The sequence below is a fragment of the Dermacentor andersoni genome, chromosome 6 (assembly GCF_023375885.2).
Source record: "Dermacentor andersoni chromosome 6, qqDerAnde1_hic_scaffold, whole genome shotgun sequence".
Classification (NCBI taxonomy): Eukaryota; Metazoa; Arthropoda; class Arachnida; order Ixodida; family Ixodidae; genus Dermacentor; species Dermacentor andersoni.
The window spans coordinates 178813688-178827432 of NC_092819.1; the positions used below are offsets into that span (position 1 = coordinate 178813688).

The 13745-nt window shown below is 46.1% G+C and overlaps 1 protein-coding gene across 1 annotated transcript in view; it reads left to right on the forward strand.

Annotated features, from left to right (window-relative positions):
• tefu (Serine/threonine-protein kinase tefu) overlaps positions 1-13745 on the forward strand; it is a 297846-nt gene that overhangs the window by 36059 nt on the left and 248042 nt on the right. Inside the window, exons 6-7 of the mRNA XM_050172366.2 lie at positions 385-524; positions 4738-4833. Coding sequence (XP_050028323.1) covers positions 385-524; positions 4738-4833 — 236 coding nt within the window. The remainder of the gene's footprint in view (positions 1-384; positions 525-4737; positions 4834-13745) is intronic.

A 13745-nucleotide genomic window follows, 5' to 3' on the forward strand; every position in this document is an offset into this window, starting at 1 on the left:
TGCTTGACCTAAGCACGAGGTCGCAGGATCAAATCCTGTCCGTGGCATTCACATTTCGATGGCAGCAAAATGCAAAAATGCTTCTATCCTGGGCATTGACGTTAAAGATCCTCTGGTGGTCAAAATTATTATGGAGTCCTCCACTATGGGGTGCTTCGTAGTGATATAAAACCCAAGAATTCAATTTATTTCACTCTCGAATGGAGCTGTGCATTTAAATGGCACCTTACCTGTTCGCTACACTACGGTCTGGTCATTGAAGGGTCATTGAAGGGCCACTGCTCATTGAATGAGCAGTGGCCACACAGAATGTGAAGGGCACAGTGTTACAGCGGTGAGGAAGGCATCACGTGTGTTTCATAGCCTTTTGTTCGATGATGGCAGGCCCTGAAGCAGTGCGGCCTCTACCACACGCTGAGCGCCTACCTGGAGCCCAGTACGCCCGACCTGGCTGAGCTGCAGGCCGAGTGTGCTTGGCGTTTGGCTAATTGGGACTGCCGCCTGCCCCACGACAACCACGGGTGGTGAGCAAGAAGAGGCACTGTTGTTGCCAGCTCTCCCAGATTTTTCAGAAAGCTTCTTCGACGATTTTATGAATGCTGTGTCAAGGCTTAGGAAAAATTCTGTTCACAGAAAAGTTTCGTTTGTCGGTCTGCGAGCATACCTTCCAAGTCTTCTGTTGGTGAAAGGACACCAGAGCCTGCTTTGAGTAAGTTTATAGCAGGCAAAATGGGCAACGGCAAATTGTTGAAAATGTCAGTGGAATCAGTTTTCTCTTTTTTTTTTTTTGCTTGTCAGTCTCTGCTGATCCTAGGTTGCTGCTGCTTGTGTGCTTCCTCTGAAGTTACATCATTGTTAATGTGCATTTCGACATAAAGATATGTGTGCAGGAACATCTGTGTGAAACCTGTAGATGTCTTTGCTATAACCTCTGTTTACTCCTAGGTCTTACCGATGTGCCCTAAATTCTCGAACATTTTTTACCTCACTCGATGTGCACCAAACGCACAACTCTTCAAAGTCTAAAGGAGAAAACTGGCCTTATACCACATACACACAGGGAAAGCCATTTTGGTAAACTTTAGCCCAAATGGCTCCGTAATGTGCATGCAACCAGCTCCGCTATATTTGTTGACTATTTTAGTCTAAACTGAGACCATATCTGGTATATGTTCTCAGTTGTATGTATGTTGGACATTGCTACGAAAGTACTTGTCAAATTAATTAATAAAATTCTGGGGCTTTATATGCCAAAACCACAATATTGCCACGCCAGTACAACAATCAAGACGACAATGTGAGTATGCATGAGCGTTCTTGTAAAGGGGCAGTGAAGATGAAGAAGTCGCCGTTGCGCTCAGTATTAAAAGGGTGACCTGCCGCCGTGCCTCCTGAATAGTGCTCTACGACCCCTGTTTTTGATGTTGTGACACTGCGGGAGGTGCTGGAGCCTGCAACCTCATGTGGGCAACCGCTATTCGGAGCCGTACACCCAGTCCCGAAGCTCCATCTCTCCAGTCCGACTCCAGTAACGACTCTAGTCCACTGTTTCAGTCGGTGCCTGCTTGGTCTTAGCCCGGAGTACCCTCTCGTTGCGGCTCCCACCAACATGGCTACATCATCGGCGCTTCTCCCTTTTTCACAGACGGCGGCTAGCCCGGCGGTTTCCCCAGGTGACTCTTGAACACCCTCGCGTCCCCGAAATCTTCCACGGCGATGCTTTTGAAGATGTTGAGTACTGGCTTGACCAGTACGAATGTGTTGCTCTGGAAAATCGCTGGAACGAACAACAAAAACTTGTCCATGCTTATTTTGTGCTAGAAAACAGCGCTCGTACATGGTACATGAATAGGGAAGCAAGCTTCCAAACGTGGGGCAATTTTTGTTGTCAGCTCCTCGATACCGTATAATGCGGAATATAGGTCGACCCCCTTACATTGAAGCAAAGAAGTCAACATAAAAATTATAAGGCACAAAACTTCGTTTTATTTAGTGGTGCCGCCAGACTCGTCACCTGCTCATTCGTTTGAGCTGTCTGAACTCTCGTCCGAAGACGACTGCTTTTCACTGGCTGCGTCCCACAACATGTCATCCTCGGTGCCGTCCAAGGAGTTGCTAATGCAACACTTTTTGAATGCCCGCACCACCATATCATCACCACCATATATCACCCATGTGGCCACAGTGGCGAGAGGCGGCCTGCGCAGCCGGCCGGTTGGGGTCGCCGGGTTGTCGCCGGCCATCCACTGATTATATTGTTCACGGACACGGTCTTTAAAGGGCTTGTTGAGCACGACGTCCAGTGGCTGAAGTGTTGACGTCATGCCTCCCGGAATGACGGCGAGTTCCGTCCTCCCGTCGCGGAGTGCCTGCTTCACACCTGCGGTCAAGTGCCCGCGAAAGGCATCCAAGACCAGCATGCTCGGACACCGCAGGAGTGCGCCTGGTCTCCGATTCCAGACGATCTTGATCCAATAGAGCATGAGGGCCTTGTCCATATAGCCCTTTTCATTCACGCGAACGACAACATCCCGCGGGAAAGCCACTTTCGGCAGCGTCTTCCTCTTGAATATTATGCATGGGGGCAGCTTTTCTACCGTCTGCAGTACACGCGAGCATCACCGTGAAGCGCGAATGCTCGTTCCCCGTAGAAAGAAGCTAGACTTCTGTTGCACCGCGTTCGCACACTGTGGCGGGCGACGGCATGTCGAACCACACCGGCGTTACATCCGCGTTGCCGATCTGTCCCAACATGTAGCCATGCTGCTGCCGGAGACGGATAACATGGCACTGGAATTCGACCAGCTTGTCCTCGTATGCCTCTGGCAGCTTCTTGCAGATTGATGTGCGCCGTCGTAGTGCGAATCCCTTGCGTCGCATGAAGCGACGAACCCAATAAATGGAGCCCTTGAATTGTTCCTTGGGCAGTCTGGATCCTCGGGCCACGTTAATGTTGGGCCGCGATGGTCACCAAGGAGGCGATAACGATGCGGATGCCGAGAGGTGTGTGCTCCTGCAGGTTGCCAGACGACTATTCACGTTGTGCCAAGGGCTGGTATATAAGTTGAGGGGTGAACTTTTAGTAATAGTTCTTGGAAAAAACCTCGACCTATATTCCGCACTATACGGTACATTCTCGAACTTGGACCAGCAAGATTACGCGCAACTTATTGAAACTCGGGTACTGAAACTGCCCTTGACGCCTTTGTTTGTCTACGTCAGCTCCAACCTGTCGCCTTCCGAGCAGCAGCGCCTCTTGAAGCTGATACATCAGTTCGAAGGTTGCTCTTAGACTATGTCAAAGGTCAAACAAACACCACTGACGAAGCACCGTATCATCACGGATTATACTACGTGGCCAATTCGACAAAATCCCTACCGTGTAGCTCCAAAGGAACTCGAAGAGATTCAAAAGCAAATGGAGAAGCTGCTCGAGGATGATGGGATACAGCCTTCGAAAAGTCCCTGGGCATCACTCATGGTCTTAGTTATGTGGGAGATATGGGGTTCTCCTCCGTACTCTTGGGACAAAGGAACGACAACACAGTAGTGCAAACAATCACAAGGGCATTTATTGCACCTTTCATAGATCAATGCCTGCTAGCCGAGTTGCTATCCCCAAAACATGCCGATGGGCGCGCGACAAATCTAGAAGTCCGACTCACCGCCATGGCCATGGAGCACTGACACGGCACCGTAGCCGGGGCTCAGGAGCTGGAGTTGTCACCGGCCAACTCTTGGGCATCCCTTATTTGGTCTGGGTCCCCAATGAATCTCGATCATATCACCAGAGCACAGCTGGTGATGCATCTGCGCCAGTCTATGCCTATGTCAGCAATGCAAGCTCACCTCTCTTTTCTGTTTTCTCTCTCTCATTTAAGTTCATACGTTCCCTCTTTTTGCTTACGGGCTTTGTCATCTTCCTTACACCAAAAGCATGTGGCTCACTTGTCACTCATGGCAGTGAAACAGTTGGAACTCGTTTCCGAAGAGACAAACCGACGTGTCGCCATTGCAGTTCATGCCTCTTAATATGGAAAGCCTCCAACGATTCTGTGTGTGTGTCCCTACTTCTGTCCAATATTTTTATGTCAAAAAGCTGTGACTCGCACTTGCAGGCAATGCAATGTACAGGTAAGTGTGCATTGCCTTTGTTCTTCAGTTAAGCTCTCGTGGTCACTCGTCGATTCAGTGTCCCGTTTGACCTACATAGGTCTTCCCACACAATAGCGGTATTTCGTGTACAATGCTAATCACATATTTCATGTAAGGTTTTGTGTGCTTCTTTGGCATCTGTGCTGGTTGTCAATGCAGCTGATGTGTGGACACAGCCCAGCTAACTTGAGCGACGCTGAGAAAACAACTGGTACACCATACCTATCTGCGACTTTTTTAAATTTGTGCGACATGTGAACATGCAACACCACATCAGGCTTGCATCTTAGGACAAAACTGGTAACTTTCTGCTTGGTGCCCTTTATCTTTTGGAGGGGTGTACCCGAGACTGTTACTACAGCGTGCCACTCACTCTGTTCGTTCCTACTCGGACCTACTAAGTCTTTCTTTCCACGTCGTGGTAATATGTGTCCCCTAGACAAAGTTGTCAGCTTGAAGCAAAGCCGTAGCTTTGTAGGGTGAGCGTCGTGGCATGTACAGGCCACACGTGTGAGTTACGCTGTGTAGTGTATGACTGCATTATTTGACTACATTTGTGAGGCCATTATCGCATGCCTGCAGTGGACACATGGGACTGCACCGTGGAATCTTCACGACACTGTCCTCCATGACTAGCCAGGACACTGAAGAAATCTGTTCTGGTCTGAAAGCCTGCAGGTGAGCTCTGCAAACACCCATGGCTTGAAAACAGAATGCTTGCTTGCTTATTATAATTGTGCTCAGTCCATTAGTGCAGATTAGCCTCATTCGTTGTTCACTTCAATACAAAGTAGGGATTTGTGGATGCCGAATAGTAGATTTAGAATCAAATATTGAATCGAATGAAGAACAGAAAGCCAAATGTAATATCGAATATCAGAAAACTTAACACAAACATTTGTGCTTCCAAATTTTGCACCCAAAACAGAGTGCTGCACCTGCTCAGGAGGCTGACCACATTACTTAACAGGAATCTTGCTAGCTGTCAGTACTTGGGTACCTATGAATCTAGATGTATATAATATGCTCTACTCTTATTAAAAGGAACACCAAATTAGTATGCCAGCAATGATAACAACTCAGCTCGTATACGAAGGTCTGGAAAATATTTTTTATGGATAGAATGTCTGTAAAATAGAATCAAGTGTTCTTTTTTTCTTCTGAAACTGAAAAAATAGTGAAGTTGTCCTAAATACCAAATGGGTTTTCAGTTAAATAGCGGGCCATACTGTGCTTAATGGCAATCTTCTATTGCTTAGACAGTTTTGCTTTCCAGTTTTCTTCCAGAAAACATAAGGGCTTTTCCATCTTTGTGCAGTTGGTTTCTGTGGGTTATTGTCGACTCGTTAAGGCAAATCTGTGCGACAGACAAACCAGAGAATGTACACCGTATCACATGGCACTGATCTGTGCAAGTGACGATAGAAGGTTGTCAAATCTGGAGGCGGGTTCCCACGACCTCCCCCCCGCCCTCCCCTCCTTTTTTTCATTATCTTCTGTCTGTGTAAATGCATCTGCAGCCTGGGGTCAGCGCGTGTCTCATGATATTTTTGAGCCTGCCAAATAAATTCCAAGTTTGTCTTGTGGCGGGTCACTCAAAGCTATGAAAGCCGTGGTGCACCTACGAATGGCAATGAGAATGAGAGGCCAGATCACATTTTTTTTTTTTTTTTAAAGATGGCGGCCGTGAACGTTCATCAGCCATCCTGTTCGCTCACTTTCATTGACAAGGCGGTTTGTCTGCTTTCTGAGGGTCATGTGACTGTTGCAAATGTATCTGCTTTGCTTCGGTAACGGTAACTTTAGTCGCCGTCACCTAGCAACACAGCCTCGATTAGGCCTAACTAGCTAGACAGTATGCTCAATGGTGTGGCCATAATGAAAATTCGCCGTTGGCAGATGTGATTACGGGCCACATACTGTGGCGGAAAGTGTGTCGCTGATATGTTCCTACGAGTGGCTCATCAATTAATGGTCGAGGGACCACGGGTACGGGTTATACTGATGGCTGCTGAAACAGCGTTCGTGTTCCACAATCAACCAGTAGGCAATTATTGCGAGCATGCGTGCAAAGCTCGTCTATGACCTCGCATGTGGGTAGAAAGCTCCAAGTTGTGTGAATGTGTGTGTGAACAATGAACTCAAAATCCAAAACAAAGGTAGTAACAAAGTGACTGACAATTAAATGTTAAGTAGATCGTTTTAAACAAACGTGATATAGGCAATCAGTAATTAATTATTAACAGAGCTCACATTCAAAGCATTCCAATTGCGTATAGTCTGCAGAAAGAATGAATGCCTGAAAGTGTCAGTACGGGATGCAAACTTGTTTAGTGCGTGGGGGTGGTTATGACGTGTTTTCCTCATTTGAGATTTCGTTATGTATCGTGAGGTATCTGGATTTAATTGATTGTTAATTAGTTGGTAAACGGGTTTAAGGCACGCTAGTTTTGCTCTGTTTTGAAAGGTTAGCATCCTGGCTTGTTTGAGTAGTTCTGTCGGTGAGTCTGTTAGCCTATGTTTGTTAAAAATCTATCTGAGCGCCTTTCTCTGAACACCTTCAAGTTTTTTAATCAGCTTGTTAGTGAAAGGAAACCAAACGAAATTTGCATACTCTAGTACCGGTCTGACAAATGTCTTATATGCAGTAGCTTTATATCAGATAGTGCTAGTCTGAGGCGTCTACTAATGAAAAATAACTGTTTTAGTGTGGTTGCCATCACTTTGTTAACGTGAGCGTCCCATCTGAGGTCAGAGGTTAGTAATATTCCAAAGTATTTGTATTCGCAGACCGAAGCAAGAGGAATGTTGTTTTGTGTGTACTGAAAGAGTGATCTATGTTTCTTCCTGGTTACAGATAATAGAACAGATTTGTTAATGTTTAGTCATCTGGCAATCTTTGCACCACTTGGTTACTGCTGCTATGGCATTATTTAAAGCTACATGGTTGATGACAGAGTTAATTTCCTGATATAGTATGCAGTCATTCGATTCGTGAATCGAATTATTTGAATGTTCACTGTTCGATTCGATATCAAATATTCGTGTATTTCACACCCCTACTACTTAGGGCAGTTAGTGACCGCGGATCCGGATCATGAGACTGAAATAATCAGAAGAATAAGAATGGACTGGGGTGTGTTTGGCAGACATTCTCAGATCATGAACAGCAGGTTGCCATTATCCCCCAAGAGAAAAGTGTATAACAGCTGTGTCTTACCAGTACTCACCTACGGGGCAGAAACCTGGAGGCTTACGAAAAGGGTTGTACTTAAACTGAAGACGACGCAACGAGCTATGGAAAAAAGAATGATGGGTGTAACGTTAAGGGATAAGAGCAGATTGAGTGAGGGAACAAACACGAGTTAATGTCATCTTAGTTGAAATTATGAAAAAGAAATAAGCATGGGCAGGACATCTAATGAGGAGGGAAGATAACCATTGGTCATTAAGGGTTACGGACTGGATTCCAAGGGAAGGGAAGCGTAGCAGGGGGCGGCAGAAAGTTAGGTGGGTGGATGAGATTAAGGAGTTTGCAGGGACAACATGGCAACAATTAGTACATGACCGGGGTAGTTGGAGAAGTATAGGAGAGGCCTTTGCCCTGCAGCGGGCGCAACCAGGCTGATGATGATGATGATGATGATGATGATATAAAAAAGAACTTACAGGTATACTAATGTTGCCACAAACAGGCAAGTGAAAAGTTTGTAATGAAAAAAACAGACAGCTTGATTTATTCAGGAATATAACGAAGCATACACATTTTACCAGTTAACAGGCTAGTATCCCCCTAGCAAATGCCCCAGCATGATGGCCTAGTGTGAAATGTTTGTTATAAAAAAAAAAAAAAGTGTCGTTTACCGGTGCTCCGCATTTTTCGCACAGTGAGATTGTTCACGAGGAATGGGTTGCATGCTTGGTCGACACAGCACCACCACAGATTGTGCACGAAATGAATATCTCTAATTGACACAAAAAAATGAAAAGAAAAAAAGACTTCGTTTAATGCTGTTTGCCAATTAACAGTGCTCCAGATTTCGTACACAGCGAGAGAGTTCACGAGGAACGGGGTTCACATTTGGCAGCAGCTCACACACGGCGAACTCCGCACCTACGTGGCGCTGCCGCAGATTGCACACGAGATGACTATTTCTATGGGGAGAGCACAGTCACATTCACCTTTGCCCGCTGCCATGCCGCAACTTGAGTTTTACACAAAACGGCAGAGAATCGCTGCTTACGATAATGAAGTGCGTCTCCCGAGCATCCGAACCAGCCGCAGCCGCATCAGTGGAAGCGAGAAAATCCGATTTTCGCTTGGTAGCCGGCATTGAAGCAAGGTCTTGCCATTTTTCTTGTGCCTTCTTCACTTTCTCCAAATCATAGGGTTGCATTACTAGTGCTGGAATGCCACATGAACACTGGCCGCCACCAAGAGAGCTTTCATCTATTAAAGGGACACTAAAGGTTACCAGAAAGTCAAGTTAAAGTGATAAAGCAATGCTCTAGAACGTCTAAGGCGTCAATATAATCGCGAACGGAGCTTTAGTAACCGAGAAATTAAGGTAAATGCACGACACGATTTGAGACACCCCAGCGACATTCCAGTACTAGCCCGATGACGAAAGCACTCCTCATCATAATTTATTTCACTAGCACTCAACTACTCGTATTAAAAAGATCATTTCATTAGATTGTAAGACAGACGAAAATGCTACTTTTTTACTTCTATTCGATTCTAAGAAAAAATAACATTTTCATGTTACCCTTCAGTAGTATGGGTGGTCGAAAGGTTTCGTTTTCATTCGACTCAGCGCGCTCGACTTTGCGCCATGCGCGCTTTGGAGTTTCAGTTGTTTCTTTATCGCGTCATGCTGCAGTGGTCCTGCTGGCTTGCGAAACTTGCATTTGGAACAAGCAGCGAGAATGCCACGTCCATGTGATGTCGTGGGATGCGCAAACGATACACGGAACTTGGCCAAGGGCAGTTGCAGCGGCGAATCCAACGTTATTTATCACTGTGTGCCATCGAGTGAACCTCTCCGTTCGAAGTGGTTAAGTGCCATACCTCTGCCACAGTGCGCTGGTAAAGAGCCGAAAAATCACGTAGTGTGCTCGCTGCACTTTCGTCCAGAGGATTACGAGTTCAACGCCGACTTACTGAAGTCGCGTGAAGTGCTTTTCAAGGCAGGCCGTCGTCGTAGTAGTACGCAACGACGCCGCCAGCGCGAGCCCCCAACAGCAGGTCACGTTCATCAGTGCTTAAATCGCTGAACTCGAGCCCAGCATCGCGAGCTAATGTGTCGTTGTCAGGTTCATCCATTGCAACGAGCGTCGAAGTTGGCGTCATAAAATAAAGAACCAGCTTATCGTCGTGTGCTTTCCCTTTCGCTAGCCACCATAGTTCCGCTTTCGCGCTGCTGTCGGCTCTGTCTTGGCTCTTTCTGGCTGCGCGTTTGCGTTTCGTGCAGAAAAGCCGTAGCGCCGTCTGCGGGAGCCGTTTTACTCACCGACGGCGCAACGTCACTATGAGACCATGATGTCAATACTCCTCGATCGGAGGGCGGGTGATTTGAACTGCGCTAGAGGTACGCGGACGCTTCAGAACGCATTTTCTCCTAAAATAAATCTCTTCTTCGCACGAAACAAGCATTTTGAGGTTTCCGGGATTGTATTTCAACTGTCCACTTTGACTTAATATTAACCTTTAGTGTCCCTTTAAGCCTATTCTGCATTCAAGGCGGGGGGGGTAGACTCTGGCAGGGCTCGGCACGGGTAGCAAACTATTGCCGGCATCTTCCAAAGCTACGGTGCGCTTTTGAAAGTTTGAAACTCCTCATTTCTTCTTCTGTACGCGGAATTTATGGTTTGTAGCAAACTGAATTTGACATCATTTTGTGCCAAGTTTCGCACGCCCCAGCAGACGATGGCGAAAATCCGTCAATGGCATGGCGCTATTACAGTCACATGCCTCAGTCAACGAATTGAATTGAACATTGAATTGAGCTTTGTCGCGGACTTATTTTTCATAGCCATTCAGCACACAGAGTAGCGATGGCGTGAAAAACTAAACGAGAAGATTTGCTCTTTCAAGTAAGACCAAGATGGCTGAAATTGGAAACTTAGAATGGCAACTGCGTGTCACAGAAAAAGGCCCTTTTTAGCGAGTTAGTCAGTAAAAATACAGCTCGCCAACATGGTATAAAACGCCATTACGACCGAAATATTGGTCAATGGATTATGAAAATTTCTGAGCTAATGCATCAGACACTGTAGAATCCAAAAATAATGTTTTCAAAAAGGGGATTTTTCTGAAATATTTCAGTCTCTAAGACCCGTGTCCCCCCTTTAAGCCCACGCAAACAAACTTTTTTCGGCAATATGCCATTTTCTGCAAATATTGTAATGATGCTAAAGCCTCATCCAGCGGCATAGCAACAGTTGTCGACAAGCTCGTTGATCATCAGCATTTAGCTCTTCAGACGTCCTTTGAAGCAGCATCAGTGCGAGCAATTTTATTCAATTATGGTTACTGTTTGCCTTATTATCGTCTCAGCAAAACAGAATTTCGTAGCCTTATCAATCAGCTACCGGAACCCTACCTGCAGCGGTTGTGGCAAACAATAGTTTTGTTTAACATGGTGCGAAGCTGTCAAGGATGAAGATACTTCGTGATGGACAGACGATCTCTTCACGACTAGCTCACTGGAAAAAAAATAATTGGCATGTGCGCGCGTGTCACAGATGTGCTGCGAGAGAAGTCGTGAGGCCTTTGCTGCTGCGAGTGCTAATCAGTCAAGAGATTACGAGAATTGTACCTTTTGGACTGCTGCTGTAGAACCTTATACCATTGCCATATTCTTCCAGAAGTTGTGGATCACAGTTCTACCAGACAATCTGCTGGAAGAGTGATGTGATTGGGTACTGCAGCTACAAGCAGTAGCTGTGCCTCATTCTCATTATCTAAGTGGCAGAGGCAGAATGCCCAGCGTACTTCCAGCACAGGCTTTCACTGATACCAGTCTAGCTGTATACGGAACCACTATTTACATCATAACAAAGGGGACTGAAAAACCAAGGTTGCTGATAGCAAAGTTACGTGTGGCTCCCATTGAGGCTACAACGCAGGTGTGCTTGGAGCTTATAGGTACGTTAGTTGGCTCAAGACTGTTGGCCTACGTTAGTAGCGGCCTCACAACTCTGCAAATGGGCTATGAAATATGAACTGTCATGGATATGAGATGATGCCTCAAAATGCAAACAGTTTGTGGCTAACAGAGTCAGAAAAATTAGGCACACAATGGAACCATCAAAGGGGAGACACTACCCCAGACCGGACAACCCATCGAGTTTGCTCACATATGGTACAGCACTCTGGAAACTTCTGTGCAGCTCCAAATGGTGTTGTGGTCCTGAATGTCTGGCTGAACCAATGTCTGAGTGGCCTCTACAGTCCCATAACTTAGACATTAAGGAAGCTGTCAAATGTCAAGTAATGGCAGTTTGTGTGACAGTGGTAACCCATTTCTAAAACACAGTCACCGATATTCAGCAGTTTAGCAGACTCGAATGCCTACTTCGGGTCCCTGCATGGGTGTTAGGTTTACCAATTGCTGCTGACACAAGACTGAAGAAACTGGACATCTGGTGGCAACAGAAATCTTGCACACTGGATAGTACTGGATTAGACATGTCCAAGAAAAAGGCTTTCCTGCAGAGCGCACTTATTTGGCCAAAGGTCGGCCACATCTCGAATCTCAGACCTGCGTCCTTTCCTTGGCACCGACGGTGCTCTTCAACTTGCAGGCTGCTTATCACGCCTGAGTTCATCAGATGTGAATCACCCAATCATAGTCCTGTCAGATCACTACTTTTCGAAACTCTTGGCAAACTATGCTCGTTTCCAAGTTTTGCATTGAGGAGTGTAAGGTACACTTACGCAGCTCCAAGAACAATTCTGGATTTACCAAGCCTGCACACTAAAGAATTGAGCGCTGCAATATGTGCAAGCATTTTGGTGTGGACCCAGGAAGAACTTAGATTGCTCCATTGGCAAGTCATTGAGTGTCATTGACTAACCCGTTTGCAGTTGTAGTTGTGGACTTCTCCAGGCACATTTATGCCCATACGGAAACTGGAGACACAAAGTGTTACATTGCACTTTTTATGTGCGCCGCTTCCAGAGCTGTACAGCTCATCTCCAAAATGATGTCCGAGGCTTCTGTACTGTGCCTTCAGTTGCTTGAAGGGGATTAGCTAGCCTGATCTGCTTTGGGAATGCACCAACTTCTCAGGTGTCAACAGGCATAAGGTTATTCCATCGAATGATCTCCAAAGCAGAAGTCACTCAACACCTTAGCATCAAGATAATTTTATGGAAGTTTACTGCACCCACCTCTCCTTGGTGAGGTGGATGTTGGGAGGGCCTTGTGCATTCAGTGAAAGTTGCACTGTGAAAAATATTGAGAGGAGCTTGTTGGAACTGGGAAGAAATTACGACTGTATTATCCGAGATTGAAGCAGTCATAAACTCCAGGACTCTGACTTTCATTGAACCAGATGTGGGAGAATTTTGCACGTTATCACGAGCCGAACTTGGACGAAGGTTGACCATAATTCCGTATGAGACTGTAAAAGTCACCGACAATTCTAGAAAAGCTGATGTAATTTGTAGGCACGCCTACAGAAAGCTCTTGATAGAAACCTTGGAAGCGGTGGTAAAGAGATTACGTGCTCCAGCTACGATCTGCTCACTTTGCCAATACCAGATCAACAAAAGCACTCAAAGAAGGGGACCTCATGCTCGTGCATGCTGACAATGCACCATACCAACAGTTGAAGCTTGCGAAAGTCCTAGAGGTCTACCGAAGTTCTGATGGTCACATACTGTATTTACTCGAATTTAGACTGGCCACTATTCTAAGCAGACCCTGGAAAGTGCGGTAAGAAAAAAAAAAAACACGAAAAAAAAAACTTACCTCGACTGTAGGCAGAACAAAAAAGCGAGGACAGCGTTCACAATATGAAAACAACATTTATTGAAAGTGAACATGCCGAGCTCACTCTACATCATCATCGCTGCTAGCCTTATCGCCATCTTCCTCATCACTGTCATCTCCTCGTTGCAGCACGTACAAAAAGCATCTTCCAGGGCCCCCTCCAACGACGGACATTTTTCTAATCGATGGCCAAGTCCTGCGTGGCTAGAACGTTTCGCGATGCTTTTGCGACTACCACAACTTTTCGTTTAAAAGAGGCACTATAATGGCATTGTCTGTTTAGTGCCATTATGATAACGCCATGCTGCGCACCAATACGGCACAGGTAAAAATTGCGCTGGAGATTGGTGGCGACGTCAAGATTCTCTACGCTGGTGACATGCAGCAGCATGACATCAGGTTCCTGCTGTAAACCAGCTTGAATGGGGTGATCTATGTTGTTTCTTGCACTGTTGTGTTGTAAGCAAAGGTTACGTACGGCAGGACGGCATCCCAGGTCTTGAGTTCGACGCCGACATACATCGCTAGCATGTTGGCGAGGGTCTTATTCAGGCGTTGTGTAAGACCATTCGTCTGTGTGCAATAGGC